Below are 20,851 nucleotides of genomic sequence, written 5' to 3'. Positions count from 1 at the left end.
AGCCAGTGGCGATCCTTGATTGCAAGACGAAGGAGCTGAGAAATAAGAAAGTCGAGTTAGTAAAGGTTCAGTGGCAGCACATGAAGGGTTCGGAGTGGACGTGGGAGTCCGAGGAGGAGATGAGGAAGCACTACCCGGAGTTGTTTCCAGATTCAGCAGCACCAGACTTCGAGGACGAAGTCTGAAACAAGTGGGGGTGAATTGTAACATTCGTTTCTCGAGGTATTGATTTATTATGCAAATTAATATGGGTTTTGGATTAAAGTTTGGGCAATGGCCCTTGTTGGAATGGACCCTAAAAGATTGGACCTAGGAGTGGGCAGCCTATAAGCCGTACAAGGGGCGTAACCCGGCGTACACAGGGCGTAGTAGCCACTTTGGATGTGCGGGACTCGGGGGCGTACGCGCAGCGTACCATGAGGTACGCCCAGCGTACGCGGGCAGATGCCAAACCCTAATTTTTAGGGTTTAAGACATATATAAACCCCATTATAGCCACCCCTTTGGCCTCCTCACCTGTCCCTCACTCTCAGAAAACCCTAGTTCGTCCCCTTAATCCATTTCTTTGTGTGCTTGACCTTTGAAGTTCATTTTGATGAAGAAAGGCCCGGAAGAAGTGAAGCAAGGTGGAAGGAAGAAGCACTTGAGTATCTTGAGCTCAAGGATCTGGAACAAGTTCACCTTTGGGCACTAAAGGGAGGTATAAAGCTCCCATCTTTCCTTCTTGAATCATAGATCTAGGTTTAGGAAGATTTGGACCTTTTTAGGTCCAAAGTTTGGATCTTGATCATGCAACTTCGATTTTGAGCTTAGGGTTGCCACCCTTGAAGCTCAATGTGTCTCTTTAGCTGTAAAGTTGCAAGCTTTGAGGCTTTTATGAGGCCATGCAAGAGATCTAGCCACTTCTATGGTGATTCTTTGTCACTTTTTAGTGTTGGGCTCATTTGGTGGCTTACAAGCCACCAAGTGATCGACTTTATGGGCTAGGATGAAGTATGGGACCCAGATCTGTAGTTTGGACGTTCTGTCTTAAGAGATTAAGTCGTTTTGGAAAGGATGGCTTAACAGGAGAGTACGTTGGGCGTACACGCCAGTACGCGCAGCGTACAAGCCATTCAAGCAGTACGCGCAACGTACAGAAGAGTACGCTCAGCGTACGCTCAGTCAGTGGACTTTTGGGTATTGGGCCTTGGTTTGGGCCAAGTTTTGGACATAATGGTAATGGGCTGTGATGGGCCTTTAGAAGTCAGTTAAGGGCCCAAGGGTTAGTGGGCTTGGAAGGAAAGCCCATATGAAGAGTTGGGCCCAATTCAGAAATTTGGGCCATTTGGGGACTTAATGGGCCTTAGAGAGGACTAGAAAGGATTGGGACTAGGTCATGACCCAAGATAGATCAGAGGGGTAGAATGGTCATTTTACCCATGGGAGAGTTATCAGTTTTTTGACTAAAGGTTTATTTGGTCATTATAGTCGGGGAGTAGTTGGAGTAGCAGACGGTGTCACCTTTGCACGAGTTTTTCAGCAGTCAGTTGAGAGGTGAGTTTCCTTCCAGTAGGGACGGGTCTACGGCCACAATGCCGACCCGTTTAGATGTTAGTAGTTCCGGACTTTGGTCTGATGTCGGGGGTTAGCCCGATGCAGTTTATATGCTTCCTGACTTCGGTTCGATGCCGGGGTGGTCCCGAGAAGTCGTTATGTAAGCTTGATGTCTTTGTGATTCATGCCTGTTTATGTTATGTGTTATGTGTTCCGGACATCGGCCCGATGTCGGGCAAGCCCGATGCAGCAGTTATATGTTTATGTTATATGTTATATGTTTATGCTCATGTTATGTTCAGTTTATTCCAGACTTCGGTCCGATGCCGGGCGGGGCCCGATGTAGTGGGCGGGGCCCAAATTATTCCGGACTTCGGTCCGATGCCAGGCGGGGCACGATGCAGTAGGTGGGGCCCAAATTATGTCGGACTTTGGTCCGATGCCGGGCGGGGCCCGATGTAATGGGCAAGGCCCAATATCTGTTATATGTGTTATTGTATGGTAGGTGGTAGTTTGGGGGAGCTCGCTAAGCTTCGTGCTTACGATTTTCAATTTTGGTTTCAGGTATTTCAGCTAGCAAAGGGAAGGGTCGGGGTGATCGCATGGCACACACCACAGTCTTCAGCCTGGGAGTTTCACTCTGATATTTTGTTATGATATATATATATATATATATATATATATATATATATATATATATATATATATATATATATATATATATGAGACAGATTTTATGATATATTATGATATATGACCCACGATTTTACTTATGATACTGGATGGTTTATGATTTTTATAATGACCGAAAAATGAAATTTTTAGACCGTATTTTTGGGCTGTTTCACTCTCTCTCTCTCTGTATGTATATATATATATATATATATATATATATATATATATATATATATATATATATATATATATATATATATATATATATATATATATATATATATATATATACTTTCAACCACAATAATGTAATTAAAATTGATTAATTTTACATTGAATTTTTTTAATATGACAACCCTGTAAATTTCAACTAAATGTTATTTAAAATTAAATTACTACTTATAATAAATAATTAAATGGGATGGAAATATTTAAAATGTGTTTAGTCAATTAAACGAATAATATGATTATCTAATGTGTAGACTAAATATTGTACCAAAACCTCTAATTCTATTATCAAAAAATTATTTAGGTGTGTCCAATATCTTATGTGTATTATTCATATAATATTAATTGTATAAGGCTCTAAGTTATTATATAAATTGTTTTTATTTGACTAATTATTGTTTAGAGTAATCAAAATATATATCTTTTGGCACATTAATATAATGAAAATTTCTTAATTGCACTGAAGTGTTATTTAAATATTACAACTCTCCAAATTTAAATTAAATGTTATTTTGAACTAAATAAAAGTGGTTTTGCATTCATTATACTTAATTATACTGATGAAACTTAATTAAATAAGATTAAAATATTAAAATTATGTTTATTTAGTTAAATGAATAATATAATCAACTAATTTTAGTCAAAATATTATACCAAGATTGTTCAAACCAATTATTAAAAAACTAATTATGTGTCTCTAATATTTTATGTGCATTTATTTATATAAGAGTGTATGTTATTTTTTCTCCATGAACATGTTAATCAAATAAATAATACAAAGTTATATATTTGAGAAAACAATTCCATAACTACTTAACAAAATTAAAATTTTAGAATTTTAGTTTGTAACAATCACATAAATACATAATTTAATTGCAAAATGTTATTATTAAGTATATAATATTAATAGTTTAAAAGTTGTGATATTAAAATGATAATATTGTACATAAAACAACATATATAAACTAATAAATTAAGTAAGTTGTCTTAAAGTTAAATAGTTATCTTTAAAATTAAAATAATAAAGAAGTTTAATATTTTAAAAACTCAAATTAATGTGGTTGAATATATATATATATATATATATATATATATATATATATATATATATATATATATATATATATATATATATATATATATATATAACGTCTACATTTTTGTTTCTCAAGAAACAATACATATAGGAACTAAAAAAATACATATACACAATAAAAGAAATGATTAAACTCCTATTTACTTACATTCAACATTTTCATCATATCATTTTCATATAACAAAAAGAATATAGCATAGGCTTTAAATATACCGATATACCTACATTAAATATCTTCATCATATCATTTTCATATAACAAAAAAATATACAATAAAAAAGTTTAATATATTAAAAACTCAAATTAATGTGGTTGAAAATAAATGGATTATCTACGAAAAAAAAAACAAATACAACTTCATTTTTTTTCTCAAGAAACAATACATATAGGAACTAAAAAAAATACATATACACAATAAAAGAAATAATCAAATTACAATCTACTTACGTTCAGCATCTTCATCATATCATTTTCATATAACTAAGAGAATAGACAATAGCTTTTAAGAACACCGACATGAACATAATGAAAACTACTAATCAATTAATTAGTTTATACAAATTGACATCTTTATACATCTTTCTCGTTCAATATAACTACATGCACCACAAATAGATTTTTGTGTGTTCTTAAATCATATTTTTTTCATATCATTCTCTAAACCCTATCAATATGATCATTTACCAATTTGAACTCTCTCTCTCTCTCTCTATCTATCTATCTATCTGTATATATATATATATATATATATATATATATATATATATATATATATATATATATATATATATATAGTTAGGTTCAAATGTTTTTAGCAACTATTGTGTTCCTAAATGCACCAATGAGAATTCAAGAAATAATAAATAATTAAATAAATCATTTAAGGGTATTTTGAACCTTTTGTACTTTTAATTAAGGGATCATTTAATTGAAATCCTGCAATTAAGGAAATAAAATAAATATATTTGACTTAGTCTCTCTCTTATATCCTGTCTTATATCAACGAGACTTATTCTTTTTCATAGATCGACAGAAGGTCTAATGTTCCTAGTTTTTCACAGAGACCAAGTAATCTTCGAGTCTTCACTTTCCCCGAACTCAAATCGGCCACCAATGGCTTCAGCCGATCAGCAAAGATCGGCAAAGGTGGTCGCGGGTGTGTCTACATCGACGCCATTAAATCCAATCAAGGCCCGACTAAAAAGCTTTGTGTCGCCGTGGAAGAATCGTACACTAAGGGTGATCCAGAATCTGTCTACTCCACTCTCAAATGGATATCAGTCATTAACCTGTAAGTTCCAATTGTTTTATAGTATCAATTCGCTATTATATTCACTCGTTTATGTGCATTTTTGTGCAAGTAACAATGATTGCTTTTTTCTATGTTAGTTTATACTCAATTTTACTATGAATTTTCGATCTTTTACGTGTTTCTTGATCATTGATGAATGTTTTAATGAAATCTTGAGCCTTTACTCTGAAAGGTCAACTGTTAGTAGCGCCAACAGTTCAATTTTGAGTGTTATTAATCTTTTCTTTACATTTCCCATACTTGCAATTCCATTCCATAGAAAACAAGTTTTTTTCTTCGTTCTTCCAACTAGCCAATTTCTACAATTTCAACTTTTAGTTTTAGATTTTTATAACGGTGTTGAAATATCTTGTTGTTCATATGAATTTGATGTTGATGGTTCTGAATTGGAATTTTTTTTCATTCATGATTCATAGAAAATGTGGTGATTTAGGGAGCGCCCTTAAAGTGTTTGATGAAATGCCAAAGAGAAATATGGTAGTCTCAGATTGTATTCATGGTTAGTGATGGAATGTTTATTGTTGTGCATCTCATCTCTAAAGGTAAACAAAATCAAAACATATAATTATGTTATTCTATCATACTTTAAATTTAGAATTCCTCTCATTTTCTTTCAATATTAAAAGAGAGGAAATCATTTTTCGATTATGAAATATATCAGGTGCTGGTTGGACGATTAGAGCTGGGGTTTGCATTCTTGAAGGTATAGCTTCTAGAGAACATTTTGGCCCTGCTCTAGCCTTTTCTTTCCTTATTGCTAGTATTAATTTGTATTTTAAAATGGGCTTATTTTTGTGAAATTTGAATGCATTCTATAGTGTATTCCCTTTAAGCTAATTAAGCTAATTCTGTGAGAATGACTTTCTTTCCTCATCATTGGGTGTTTATTCTTATTCCAATTGTTTCATTCTTTAAGAATATTATGTATCTAATGTATTCTTCTATCTAAATAATGTGTAGAGAGTATTATAATCTTGGAGAATCACATAAGAATGATTCTACCATAATTGTATTTCCAGCATAAGAATGATTATGGTAGAATCATATAAGAATGATTTTGCAAGGGTTGTATTGCAATTGGATGATGTTTTAACATGATTTTTGTTTCTTATGTTTTTCAGATGTTTCAAGTTTTACCTAGGGATCACTTACCATCCTCGAGTTTATCTCCTTTTGCAGATCCTTGTATAAAATCATTCTCATGCAATACAATTCTGACAGAATGCCAATCTCACAAAATGTCAATCTCATAGAATGCTAGCATATTTTGAAGTGGCTTAGCGGTCAAACATACACAAGACATTAGGAATGAAACAAGAAAGTGAATGAGGATTCTTTCAAGAATGCCAATATTTTTTTTGCAAGAGATTTCAAAAATGAATGTAATTTATGTTCATAGTTGTATTCTTTAAGAATGAATGTAATTATTGATTCTAAACTATTAAACTTCGTCTTATATAAAATTTGTATTCATTGAAAATTATTGGTCTTGATGATATGTGTTTATAATATTATGTTCATAGTTGTATACCATTCTGACAGAATTACAGAACATCATTCTAACAAAATAACATTCTGATAGAATAAAATCGGTTTATGCTTACAAATTACGTTTGAAATTGAATTAATTTGAAAGAAAATCAGATTTTTTAAATCAAAATCATTAATTATCCCATAAATCTCAATTTTTCCTTTTTTAAATTTGTCTGAATTGACTAAAATGCCCTTATGCTGAAATTTGTGTGATTATATGGTACATGTTACCCTATTGTAATATCATAGACCCTCAGATTATGACCTTTGATTCTATTCCATCCGGTGGTCCAGATCCGTGCATTCTGGCACACAATAGTTAGTAAAAATAAAATAACTTAAGCATATATATATATATATATATATATATATATATATATATATATATATATATATATATATATATATATATATATATATATATAACAACCAATCATATGTCATAAGTACTAATTAACTATCGTAAATTAAAAACTTTTGAGTTGTATTATCATTTAAGTGAAATAAGTTGAAGAGTTTGAGAGTCTCAAATGAATATGGTCCAAAATAGATGATCTATCTTAAACCATATTCATTTGAATGATCTCATTTATAAGAGATAAATAGATCCTAAACGGTTAAGATGTTACATCTTAATTGAACCATTAAGATGTTTATCAAACAACAGCTTGTTAGCCGACATTGTATTATTGTATTTATTCTATTAGACCAGTTAGCCCATTGTGTAGTCGGGCCCAATGTATATCCTTTCTCGTTCTGTATATATATTGTCGTGTATGTGTATTGAAAGGGGCAATGAGAATGGTAACCATTTACATGGTATCAGAGCTCAATATCGTCCTCTCAATCTCCTCCTAAAAATCTTCCTATTTCCTTTCTTCTTTCCAATTAACTGATCTCTTGCCTTTTCCAAAATCCAGTAACCCTACCTCCTTTCTATCCTACTGCCGACCACCATGGGAGATGCCATACCCAATGCACCTTCAAACAAAGCTTTTGGTATCACTAACATCAAGACTTATGTTCCTCTTCTTCTCGATCTCGAACGGATGAACTACGACACTTGGAGAGAACTTTTCTCCACCCACTGCATCGCCTTCGATGTCATTGATCATGTCGATGATTCTGAACCCAAACCAACTGATGATGAATCGAAGAGAGTTGACAATATGGTGAAACTATGGCTATACGGATCGATGTCTCAAAACCTCCTTCACATGGTCACGAAATACAACTCTACAGCCCGATCTCTTTGGGTTGCAGTCGAGAATCTATTCCACACCAACAAAAACGCAAAAGCTATGGAACTAGACAATCAACTATGCAACATGACAATGGGAGATCTCACAGCCATCGCCTACTTCACCAAAATTCAAACCATTGCTAATCTCCTCCAGAATATTGGCACAACAGTCCCGGATAAAAATCTCGTTATGTATGCCATCAATGGGCTATCCTCTAAGTTCCATTATGTAGCGAGCATTGTGCGCCATCACTCTCCATTTCCTACATTCGCGGAGGCTTGGTCCATCATTCTTCTTGAAGAACAAGGCATGGAGCACACTCGTGTCACCCCCTCTCCGTCTCACACAAACCACAGCTCTTCATCTACTGTGCTATATACCTCCAGAAATCCTGCTGCAAATGGTGGAAATCAACCTCGTCGTAACGATCGCCGAAATGATAGACGTCCTGACCGTCGGGACGATCGTCGGCAACCCTCCAAGCGTCGACAGCAACAGCAGAAAATGCAACAGCAGCGTTTTGGGTGGGTGTATATCCCTCCACAGCTGGGTATCGTCAAGTCGCTCTTTTTGGCACCAACGACTCGGTCATCCCGGTGACCAAGTGTTAAAGTCTTTAATTTTAAATAATGTTATTTCATGTAATAAATACGATACTAGTGTTTTATGTCAATCTTGTTAATTTGGCAAATTTACTCGCTTACCTTTTTTCTCTTCCAACTCAAGTGTTGCAAATAAATTTGACATCATACATTCTGATATTTGGACATCACCAATTGCAAGCACGAGTGGAATTCAATACTACGTTATCATCCTTGACCATTTCACTCACTATCTTTGGGTTTACCCTCTCAAACGCAAATCCGATGTTTTTAGCAAATTCCTACATTTCATGAACATTGTCAAGACTCAATTTGGATGTTCCATCAAAGCTCTTCAATGTGACAATGGGGGTGAATATGACAATCATTCATTTCATGAATGTTTTGCCTCAAATGGTATTACCTTTCGTTTTTCATGTCCTCATACTTCCCAACAAAACGGGAAGTCCGAACGTATGCTCCGCACCATAAACAACACCGTTCAAACCCTTCTCTTTCAAGCTCATCTCCCTCCACATTTTTGGGTTGAAGCTCTCCACGTGGCTTCATACCTTCTAAATATCCTGCCATCTTCTACCATTAATCATGACACCCCTCATTTTCGCCTCTATCAAAAACATCCAACCTACTTTAATCTTTGGGTCTTCGGTTGTCTATGTTATCCTCACCTCACTACCATACATAAACTTCAACCTTGCACCACTCCTTGCATTTTCCTTGGATACCCTTCTCTCCATAGCGGGTATTGGTGCTACGATTTGTGTACTCGTAAAATTATAATCTCCCGACATGTCACCTTCGATGAGACCACATTCCCTTATGGGTCCGTCACCCCCGATGAACCACCCACATATGACTTCCTTCATGAAAACCTTGATCCCTCACCCCTTCTTCACCAATATCTCGTCCCTTCTCCTCCTATTTCTCACGCAAACCCACCTACCCCCCAACCTCCCCCCAGAGCCCAATACTCCCAATCCACAACTCTCCCCCTCCTCTCTCTCAAATACTGAAACCACCTCTACCATCCCCACTTCCTTAAACACTACCAAACCTCCTCCTACAACTCATCCGATGCAAACCCGTGCCAAAAGTGGCATTCACAAACCCATCCAACGCCTAAATCTTCACACTTCTTCCCACTCCCTATCCCTAAGTCATACTTACAGGAAATGCAAGATCCAAACTGGCATAAAGCTATGAACGAGGAATATCATGCTCTTATTTCAAATAGTACTTGGAAGCTATTTCCTCGGCCGACAGGGGTTAACATTGTCCGATCCATGTGGCTATTTAAACAAAAGTTTAATTCAGACGGCTCTCTCTCAAGATACAAAGCACGACTTGTTGCCAATTGTCGAAGCCAACAGCCTTACATAGATTGTGATGAGACCTTTAGTCCGGTTGTTAAACCGGCTACCATCCGCACGGTCCTCAGCTTAGCCGTCTCCCGTCATTAGCCCATTCACCAGTTAGACGTGAAGAATGCCTTTATTCACGGCAACCTCCAGGAGACAGTCTATATGCATCAACCCCCAGGCTTTCGTGATGTGCATTTACCCAATCACGTTTGCCTCCTTCAGAAATCCTTATATGGCTTGAAGCAGGCCCCCGTGCATGGTACCACCGATTTGTTGAGCATGTTGCTCATCTCGAATTCACGCACAGTCGCACCGACCCGGTTCTTTTTTTTTTCTATCATTCGAGGCACCACATTGCGTATCTGTTATTATATGTCGATGATATTATCCTGACGAGCTCTTCTACGGATTTTCTTCAACAGATCATCACCCTTCTGAGCAAGGAGTTTTCTATGACAGACATGGGTGCTCTTAGCTATTTTCTAGGCATTTCAGCTACTCGAAGCCCCAACGGCTTATTTTTATCTCAACAAAAATACGCCAGAGACATTCTTCAACATGCCAATATGCTCAATTGTAACCCATGCCACACTCCTGTAGAGACGACTCACAAGCTAGATTCCACTGATAACCCTGTCACCGATCCCTCTCTATACCACAGTCTAGCAGGTGCCCTCCAATATCTTACCTTCACTCGCCCGAACATCACCTTTGCTGTTCAGCAAATCTGCTTATATATGCATGATTCCCGAGAACCGCACTTCAATGCTCTCAAGCGTATCTTGCGCTACATACGTGGCACTCTTGACCACAGCCTTCATATACATGTCTCTCCACATACCTCCCTCACGGCTTACTCTGACGCCGATTGGGGAGGATGTCCTGTCTCCCGTCGCTCTACATCTGGATATTGTGTGTTTCTTGGCGACAACCTTGTTTCATGGTCTTCCAAACGACAAGGTGTCATCTCTCGATCGAGTGCCGAATCTGAATATCGGGGAGTGGCTAATGTTGTCGTCGAATCTTGTTGGATACGCAATCTCCTTCGCGAACTCCATTGTCCTCCTCGCAAAGCCACCATTATATATTGTGACAACATTAGTGCAGTATACATGTCGTCAAATCCGGTGCAACATCAACGAACAAAACACATAGAGATCGACATACATTTTGTTCGCGATCATGGCGCTACTGGGGCCATACGTGTTCTTCATGTACCTTCGTCCTCTCAGTATGCCGACATCTTCACCAAAGGCCTGCCATCTACTCTGTGTCTTGACTTTCGAGACAGTTTGAACGTCCGGCACCCTCCCGATCAAACTGCGGGGGGATGTTAGCCGACATTTTATTATTGTATTTATTCTATTAGACCAGTTAGTCCATTGTGTAGTCGGGCCCAATATATATCCTTTCTCGTTCTGTATATATATTGTCGTGTATGTGTATTGAAAGGGGCAATGAGAATGGTAACCATTTACACTGCTAACTTATTAGTTTACGATCAAGAATTTTTATCAAAAGAGACGGAGATCTTTATAGATGCATCTTGCTTCTTAAATAAAAATATAATAATAAAACAATAAAAATCAAATTTGGTCACTAAGCTTTACATAAAACTAAAAGTTCGGTCCAAATTTTGAAATTGTCTCCACATCGTCCTTAACTTTGTATGACCGTGTGTTTTGCTCAAATGCAAATGTAGTCCAAACTTCGAAGTCATTTATTGGGTATTTGGGTATGGACCCGCAACAAAATACAAATCTAAAGACATCATCACATTGGGATGATTTGAAATTTGAACATAACTTATGATTTTTGTTAAAATGTAAGGACCAAATTATAATTTACTCGAATTTAAATTATCTTACAAAAATACAAAAAACTTAATTAAAACTCTTGAGTCTTGATTACAAAAAGTTTCCATCTTTAAAATTAGATCTCACATCGAAAACTTAATTAAGTGTTTTTTATTATCAACTTGTAACTGTTTAATTTTTAAGGTTAAAGGATTAATAAATGAAGTTATAAACTAATCTCCCACTTGCATAAACAAATAAACAACTAGTTTTTATCGCTCAAATCAGATCTAAAGGGGAAAATCATTCCAATTCCAAAACACGTTTCCTCCATCAACACAGAACTGAAGAACCCTTGAAGGAATCATCTTTAGATGAGTTCAGTTGTACCTCGGGGAACGTAGTTAGTTGTATCTTTGGGAGATAGTGAAACATGGGTGTCCAAGAAACTGGGAATGATGAAAATAAAGGAACAAAGAACAAGTACAGAAGAATGGATTCTGAGCTTACCGATTATGGTAATAATGATCCAGAGGTTGTACAATACAATCAGACACAGCGACAAAGAAGCAAGAGAACCAGAAAGTACGTTTTTGCTTGTGCTGTTTTCGCATCTCTCAACAATGTCCTTCTTGGCTATGGTAAAAACCCAAAACGACTCTTTGTACTAATTTTAAAGCTTAAAGCTTATGGTACAATGCCTATTTTCAGCAAGCAACCATTTTTTATATATTTGATTTTTGACCTAAAAATACATCATCTATGCATTGGTATTATTAAGATAAATATACAGATTTGGAATCTTGATGCAAAATGTTCTTGATATGCAGATGTCGGTGTTATGAGTGGAGCAATCATATTCATCCAAGAAGACCTAAACATCACAGAGCTTCAGGAAGAGATTCTCATAGGTAGCCTAAGTGTCATCTCCATATTGGGTAGTTTGGCCGGAGGAAGAGTCTCCGACGCCGTTGGCCGGAAATGGAGCATGGGTCTTGCTGCAATCATCTTCCAGATTGGTGCAGCTATAATGACCTTCGCTCCTACTTTCAAATTTCTAATGATAGGTCGACTCCTTGCCGGAGTGGGCATTGGATTCGGTGTCATGATAGCTCCTGTCTACATCGCCGAAATTTCTCCGACTATCTCTCGAGGTTCATTCACCTCATTTCCCGAAATATTCATAAACCTGGGGATTTTACTAGGTTATGTATCCAACTATGCGTTTTCTGGATTTTCTTCCCACACAAATTGGCGAATCATGCTCGCAGTTGGAATCCTTCCGTCTGTTTTCATAGCATTTGCAATATTCATAATCCCGGAATCACCAAGGTGGTTAGTGATGCAAAAACCGAGTCGATGAAGCAAGATCGGTTTTGATGAAAACAAATGAGATGGACTCAGAGGCGGAGGAGCGGCTATCGGAGATACTAGCATCCGCTGGAGCAAGAACCGGAGACACCGCCGTCTGGCGGGAATTGCTTTCTCCGACGCCATCTGTCCGGCGAATGCTATTCACCGGAATCGGAATCCAATGTTTCCAACAGATCACCGGAATTGACGCGACGATGTACTACAGCCCTGAGATCCTACAAACCGCCGGACTTCAAGACAAGTCAAGACTTTTAGCCGCCACCGTAGCCGTCGGAATCTCGAAAACCGCCTTTATCATGGTGGCAATCTTAGTCATTGATAAAGTCGGAAGAAAGCCGTTACTATATGTGAGCACCATTGGAAGGACTTGTTGTTTGTGCGGTTTATCGATCGTTCTTTCATTTTTTAGTGGAACATATATGGGAGTGGAATTGGTGATTCTATTGGTTTGCGGGAACGTGGCGTTCTTTTGGGTCGGAATCGGACCAATTTGCGGAGTTTTGACATCAGAGATATTTCCATTGCGGTTAAGGGCACAAGCATTCTCGTTAGGGGCAGTAGGGAATAGGGTTTGTAGTGGTATTGTTGCAATGTCGTTTTTATGTGTTTCTCATGCCATTTCGATGTCGGGGACATTTTTTATTTTCACCATGGTATCTGGTTTATCGGTTATTTTCGTTTACAAATTTGTTCCTGAGACGAAAGGAAAATCATTGGAACAAATCGAGTCGTTGTTCGGTAACGAACACGATTCACTAGAAAACGAAGTAGAGCTATCAGATACTCAACGTTGGTGCCAAATCAAGAAAAATCGCCATTTATTATATGAAAGTTTGTAATATAATTTATCTAAATTTTGTTGTTATAGAATTTTAGAAAGTGCGTATGTGATTTGGCCAACTAGGATTTTTTTAGGCCATTAATTTTGCTTATACTAAGTTTATACTTATATTTATTTGTAGGTTTATGCTTATATTTATGGGTAAATGGCACAGAAATTCTTAACTTTTTGTTTTTTTACACCACATTTTTTCTAAAAAGTTTTGAGATTAATAAAAGTTTTCTTGTTATTGAATTTAAAAACCAATTTAACAGGGATGATGATTATATACTAGGAAAAACAGAATCCTAGATAAGTACGAAGATGATTATAATCTCAATATTCCCTCTCAAGTTGGAGTGTGTAGATCTCGAACACCCAACTTGACACAAAGAAACTTGAAATCACGTGCTTTAGTAAAAATGCCGGCTGTTTGAAGTTCAGACCGGATAGTAAGCGTTTTGATCTCCCTACTATTGACCCTTTTACAGACAAAATAACAGTCCATCTCAACATATTTTGTCCGTTCATGATAGACTGGATTTGCTGCAATGTTTCTAGCAGCTTCAATGTCATACATTAGAGGTGTAGGACCCACTTAGCAGCATCCTAGTCTTAAAGGAGCCACCTTAGCCATAAAACCTCACATATAGTGCTAGCCATGGATCTATATTATGCTTCTTGTGACAACCCGAAAATTTTATTCTTGTAAAGTCAAAAACAGCAACTAAAGGTCAAATTTATATGTTTCTAAGCCTAGTATAAGTTAGGATTGTGCGTTAGGAAGTGTTAGCAAGAGATCAGTGGACTGCATTCTAGCCGGAAACACCTTCAAAAGAGGTTCACGGCCGCAAACTAGGTTCACGGTCGTGAACCCATCCTTGGGCCGTGAACTACCCTCCTCTATATATATGGGTGTTAGCCATTTTTCTCTTCATTTCTCATCTTCCAGCCGTGAACTCTCCCCTTCTCTCTCAAGTATCATCCACAAAAGGGTCTCCTTTCATCTAAAAAATGTAAGTATGACACCCTTTTCTTGTTATTCCTTGGAAACCACTTGCTTTCATCTATTGATCCTTCACTTTTCATCAAAATCTTCAAGATCTTCAAGAAGTTCTGGTCGTGAACCCTTCATATTGGTCGTGAACCCTTCAAACATTCATCATTTGGGTCGTGAACACTTCAAGTGTTCTTGGACCGTGAACCCTTCAAGGGCCGTGAACTCCTCTTGTGTGGCCGTGATCATCTTTCAGCCCTTCATTTTCGGTTCTAACACTTCATTGTAAGTGTTTCCTAGTTCCTAAGGTTGTTTCCTTTACATATTAGCTGTTATAGGCCCTAATTTCATACATATATATATGTTAATATATGCTAAATAGGATCCATTTGTGCTCGGGACTTCACTTGGCATACCAATCATCCTATATCATATCTTCAATCGAATCACCAGCATAAGGTGAGTTCATACCCCCTATAATCTATCTTTTTAATGATTTTAAATGCTTTTATGGGGGGGGGGGGAATACAAGTTGAACACAATTAATATTGATTACATGCGATAACAATCACACAAAAGGTTTTCTTGTGTTTATAAATATTGTGTTAACAATAAATGATTACCCAATACTTCCAAAATGATTTAAAGTTATGTAGACTCTTTTTAAACACTGTTAAACTCTTCGAAAACTGTTAAACACTTTAAATTTATAATTGTCAAAATCATGTTCATATATGTATAAGTATATAAATAAGATTTAAAGGGCTTAGTACTAATGAGTTGTCTTATTTCCTTTTCCTTGTTTGGATGTGGGCTTAAGGTGGGATTATTTGCCCGAATGTCGTTTCCTTCTTAATTATATAAATTATACATATAGGAATATAAAATGTTACTTCAGTCAGTATCATTACCTTTGTATCACGCTGAGCAAAGGGGTTCATTCATGAGAGATCATGCTAATCAGATAGAACGTATAAATTATAATAGGTATAATTTATGAAACAAACGAGATACCTATTTTCTAGATAAGTATACGAGGTTTAAACTACTTTGTCAAGAAAATGGTATAATTCAATCTTTACTTAAACCAAAATGTGATGGTACGTTTTCAGGACATAGCAATATACTTGTTATGTCATACTCTTGTCACCAGAGTCTCCTGGAGGGAGATCGGGCATTGTGTGTATAGATCTATACGGGACTGACAATCCCACACCTCGCTACTAGCTACAGTGGGACCTATCGGTCTACGGGTGACAAATGTCACATATTCAGTTTCGACATCAGAAAGTCGTTGTGTTTATTCTAGTCTATCAACATGGTTACAACTTTATCACATTTTAAACCCTAATTAACAAGTTTAATAATAGGGTAGTTATTACACCAGTAGTGTATGTTTAAGAAATACTACTCCACCAATCACTTTCCACAAACAAAATGGAAAACATTCTCCTTATAATTTATGGTGGGTTAAAATTATGTCAAATTATGTTATAAGTACAACAACACTTAAATGTAACGGTTTTATGGGATTAAAACTACTTTTCAGTGGTAAAGCGGAAAATATAGGATTTTCTATGGTAAATATCGTTATCTTAAGGTAAACAGTCTCCGACAGAACTTTCTGAAAACAATAACATTTATTACCGAAAACAAAGTTTTACAATAGAGTTAGTGAAACTAGGAACTTATAAAAGGTTTAATACTTCCTATTAAACTAGTATAACATATAGGACCTTAAATGGTTATTGCTATAATTCCTTAGTTTATACATTAGAGATATATATAATTAATATCCGATAGGTAGTGGAATGTGTGATTTCCGCCTTACTTCCTGTTCCTTGTTTGGTTGTGGGGTTACGGCAGATTCACACAATTAACTGTCCGTTCGATATTAGATTATATGTAGCTAGTATAAACTAAGCAATTATAGTAAGAACTATTGTGGTTACCAATTTACGAAAGAAAATATATGACTTTCTTAAAAGAACATTTCCATCAAATGTAATAGAACTATTACAGTTAACTCCGTAAGCACCTAGTGAATACGTCGGGGCTATATACGATGAGAATCTAACAAACAATGGGATGTGTGATTTCCGCCTTACTTCCTGTTCCTTTTCTGGTTGTGGGCTTAGGGCAGATTCACACAATCGATTGTTTGTTTGATTCGGTTTGTATATAACTTGTATTCATTATGTACTCATAGAGTATACTTTTATAACAAAAATACTTATGAGCTCACTAGCTTAAATGCTGATCCTCTCTTTCAAAAGAACTTGTATTCTCAGGAATCCAGTGGACAGGTACACTTCCGGAGCTTTTGAGAAGACAGCCTAGTACCGTGCTGCGTCTTTTGTCTTTTACTATATGTACTTTCGATCTTTGAATATGTAATGTTTAAACACTTATGTAAAAACTTATACCTTATTAATGCAATGGTTGTTGTTCTTTGGTTACTATAATGCATGTGTTGTGATACTTGACATGACGTGCTCCGCCCCCGAACGTTTTCGCCGTTCTGGTTTGGGCGTGTGACACATTGGTATCAGAACATTGTTTATAGTGAACTTAGTATTTCATTCGTAAAATATATACAACTATAAACACATTGGGATAAAAACACTCTAACCAAGAGTTATACTTTAATATATAACAATATTTTATAAAAGTATAAGTGCATGTAGAATATATATATATATATATATATATATATATATATATATATATATATATATATAATAGAACGAGTATCACAAGAAGAACAAAAACAAAAGTATTTGGATGTTGGACATTATAGTTAAACCTGGACGGTTATCTAATCATATATTGGATCAATATAGTTTGATCAACTATATTTATTTGAGATATGAGCAACATGTGTTTGGGAGTGATTGTAGTGTTGCAACAAGTCTAAAACTTGCCTAGGTACTAGAAGAATTCTAGAACCAAACATAAATGTTAAAATACTATAGGAGTATTTTAGGATGCTATAACAACAAAACTGAAAACTTATCAACTTCATATATCTATAAGTTCAAGAATCAAACATATAATTAAAATACCATAGAAGTATTTTAGGTACCATAAATAACTTTAGGGAATTGTTAAAAATACCTTTTGTGGTAGATCTATAATTACTAAGTGTATACTTTAAGGTTATATATAGTTGAGATTTTATAGACTTAGAATAAGTGATTTTCACTCTACTTCATGTTCCTTGTTTGGTTGTGGTTTTAGAGTAGAATCACTTATTCGAAGGTCTATTTGATCTGGATTATATATAATCTGTACACACTTCGTGATTATAGAAAGACCAGAAAGGATCATCTTCATAAAAATTTAATTTTTATTAATCTCATAGATTCTTTAGACATTCTCATTCTCGTGTAAAACACTTAGATAGATGTAACCACCTCACCACAACAACCAATAGAGGAATCAACGAGGATCCAACATAGTTTCATTAGGAGAATTCTAAGAAAGAAACAGATGAGGAGTAAAGAAACTATAGAAACCACCAAATGCCCTTACCTTATTAAGGGCACCAATGAGAGGTTCGCATGAACTTCTGGGATTCGAACCCTGCATTATGAAGTAATGGGGATCTTTGTTAGAATCGGAAGTAAGACGGCATAAAAGTTCAATATACCTACGGAGGAGAAGGACACCATATGGATACTAGGAGATAAGAAATCATTACCGCCCAGAATAGAACGGAGAACAGAGGAAAACCACGCGTGTTACATGCTAAGTGTTTGAGTGCCTTTTCGTCACAGTAATAACTAATAAATTAATGCAACCTAGCGAGTTAGTGATTACATTACTCACATTAGGTATTGAGCTTATCGTCTTTTCCTATCACGGCTAAAAACAATAAATCAGATCACGAAATCTCAATTGAGAGTAATTATTTCTCAAATTCATAAGTATATTTTATGTAGACTCTATTATGAAATACTTTCAAATCTTTTCGAAAGTTGGAACATGATATCCACCAACCAAAGATAACTTATTTCGGATGACACTCGTCTTATAACCATTCTAGAAACTTACTTCTACTCTTTACCAGGACTGCATCATAGGGATGTAGGTCGAATAATTGAGAACCGTATAACAAAACAAAAAAATTATAAGTATATATATATATATATATATATATATATATATATATATATATATATATAATTAGAATACATCTAGAGACAATCATCGTTGCTCACGAGCTCGTTTTCTCATCGTGTAACATAATCATGCCTCCGAAGAAACGTAACCAACCCTCCGGTAAAACACCAATCCTTCAGATAGATTCGGCTACGTTTCAAGGTGCAGTCACAGCAGCCGTAGCAGCTGTCATGGCTCACCTTAATGCTAACAAAGCAAATGTTAGTGGAAATGTAATCGGCAATCCTGATCGTGGTGATAACCAATTTCAGCAATAAGTGCCTACTTGTAAAGACACCCCGGACCTCAAACCTAATATCCTGAAATGAAAGTTCGAGAACGAGAAAGGGAGTTGTTCAACTTAAGGACCTACAGAATGACAAAAAATTGGGGCAGTCAATACCCCCATCAGCCCTGCTATCCCAACACCGACCACACCGTACTTAGGAAACCTCCCACACTGCAGCAAGTGCAACTACCATCATCATGGAGTCTGCCAAGTGCTTCATTGCAATAGATGCAACATGAAGGGGCACACCGCCCGAATCTGTAGGACTCCGGTCGATTTCATCACTCCAACTACCAATGTTGGAAACAGTCCAATATGTCATCTTTGTGGTGAAATGGGACATTTCAAGAGGGACTGTCCAACCGAGAAGAATGACGGGGGAGCGGGAGGAGTTTGACCCCGGAACATGTGGAAGCATCAAAGAACCCTGATATATTTTTGGTACGCTTCCAAACCCCAATAATAAATTATAATTACGATTACTCTCTCATTCGAACCAAATTGCAGCATTCATATAAAAAAAACTGAGAACCCTAGCAAGTAAGCTATGATGGATTAGTATATACATTAGAGTCATTTATAATTAAGATTTGTAGATTTAGAGTGGGTGATTCCGCCTCATTTCCTTTTCCTTATTTGGTTGTGGATTTAGGGCAGGGTCGTTCAGTCAACTGTCTTTCAAATCTTAATTATACATGACTTATGTACACCACGCGATGATATAGAGACGTAGTAGGGATCTTTCATGAAAGTTCATAATTTCAAATCATCAGAACCCTCGTATTGTTAATTACTCGCCATTTTCGAATCAAAAAGGGGTTCACAGCAATAATAACAGAATAAAACTGAAATCACTGAAAACTTATGTACATAGGATAGTTCATCGTCCTAGTAATCATTTCTTCCAGATCGACTTAATATCTATTTCTTCGAGAAGTTCCGACATCATCATCCGACATGGTTTGGCTTGGTCCTTACCATGCAAAATTCTTATGTTGTGTAAAAGAACTTTTTCCTTAATCAGCCGTCAAATGAAATTCTTCCAATCCATAACGCAAACCCTTATATCATCTCTCACTTTAAAACATCAGAAGTACCCATGCGAGGGGTACCACACATTCTAGCCTGCTCAGTAAATAGAAAACTTGAAGCGAAAATCACAAAAGAAGTCTCAGAAGTCAGTAACCACCGAAGTATCCCCAATAGATCTCATAGGAAGATCACTTGTACCGCAGGTTAAGTTCAAGAATATAGACTAAGAACTGATTAGGTTAATCTATCGCTGCTAAGTGTATATGCAAGAGTGGTATATAATTTAGACTCAACAAGATTTAGGATGTGTGATTCCACCCTATCTCCTGTTCCTTGTCTGGTTGGGGACTTGGGGCAGAGCCACCCATCCGAACGTTTTATCAATCTAAATTATATATGACTCGTATACACGAGGTGATGGTAGAAGAGCCAAGTATGAGTCTTATCATGAACTTCAGAGAAAAACCCCGCAGGCTTACTACAAAAACCGGAGATACCTGAGTGGAAGTGGTAGCGGATTACAATGGGCTTCATAATCAAGTTACCCAAGGCAACAAGTGGACTTAATGCGATTTTGGGTGATCATCGGCAGATTAGCCAAGTCCGCGCACTTCCTACAGTTTTAAGAAACAAGCAAAATAGAGAAGTTAACTAGAATGTATGTCCGAGAGATTAGTTAGACTGCACAGTGTTCCAATATCTGTTATCTCTGTTAGAGATAGTAGAATCATCTCACAGTTCAGGCAGTCACTTCAGAAATCTTGGGAACTAGGCTAGTCATGATGCGTAGCC

At 36.3% G+C, this 20,851-nt stretch overlaps 1 protein-coding gene and 1 pseudogene across 2 annotated transcripts; both read left to right on the top strand.

The window, feature by feature from the left end:
* Window positions 1-7,336: 7,336 nt before the first annotated feature.
* Window positions 7,337-8,224, top strand: LOC145131525 (uncharacterized). Its single transcript, XM_079066199.1, has one exon. The coding sequence runs from the start codon at window positions 7,337-7,339 to the stop codon at window positions 8,222-8,224; it is 888 nt and encodes a 295-aa protein (XP_078922325.1).
* A 3,442-nt stretch (window positions 8,225-11,666) lies between these two features.
* LOC145128452 (putative polyol transporter 4) lies at window positions 11,667-13,627 on the top strand (annotated as a pseudogene). The gene is made up of 2 exons (XR_013716911.1): window positions 11,667-12,024; window positions 12,214-13,627. The product of XR_013716911.1 is annotated as a putative polyol transporter 4 (transcript).
* Window positions 13,628-20,851: the final 7,224 nt, after the last annotated feature.

This window comes from Lactuca virosa, chromosome 8, assembly GCF_052849685.1.
Source record: "Lactuca virosa cultivar CGN04683 chromosome 8, Lactuca_virosa_CGN04683_v6, whole genome shotgun sequence".
In the NCBI taxonomy this organism is placed as follows: domain Eukaryota; kingdom Viridiplantae; phylum Streptophyta; class Magnoliopsida; order Asterales; family Asteraceae; genus Lactuca; species Lactuca virosa.
Note: the sequence above shows the minus strand (reverse complement) of the source record. Positions and strands in the feature narration are given on the sequence as shown.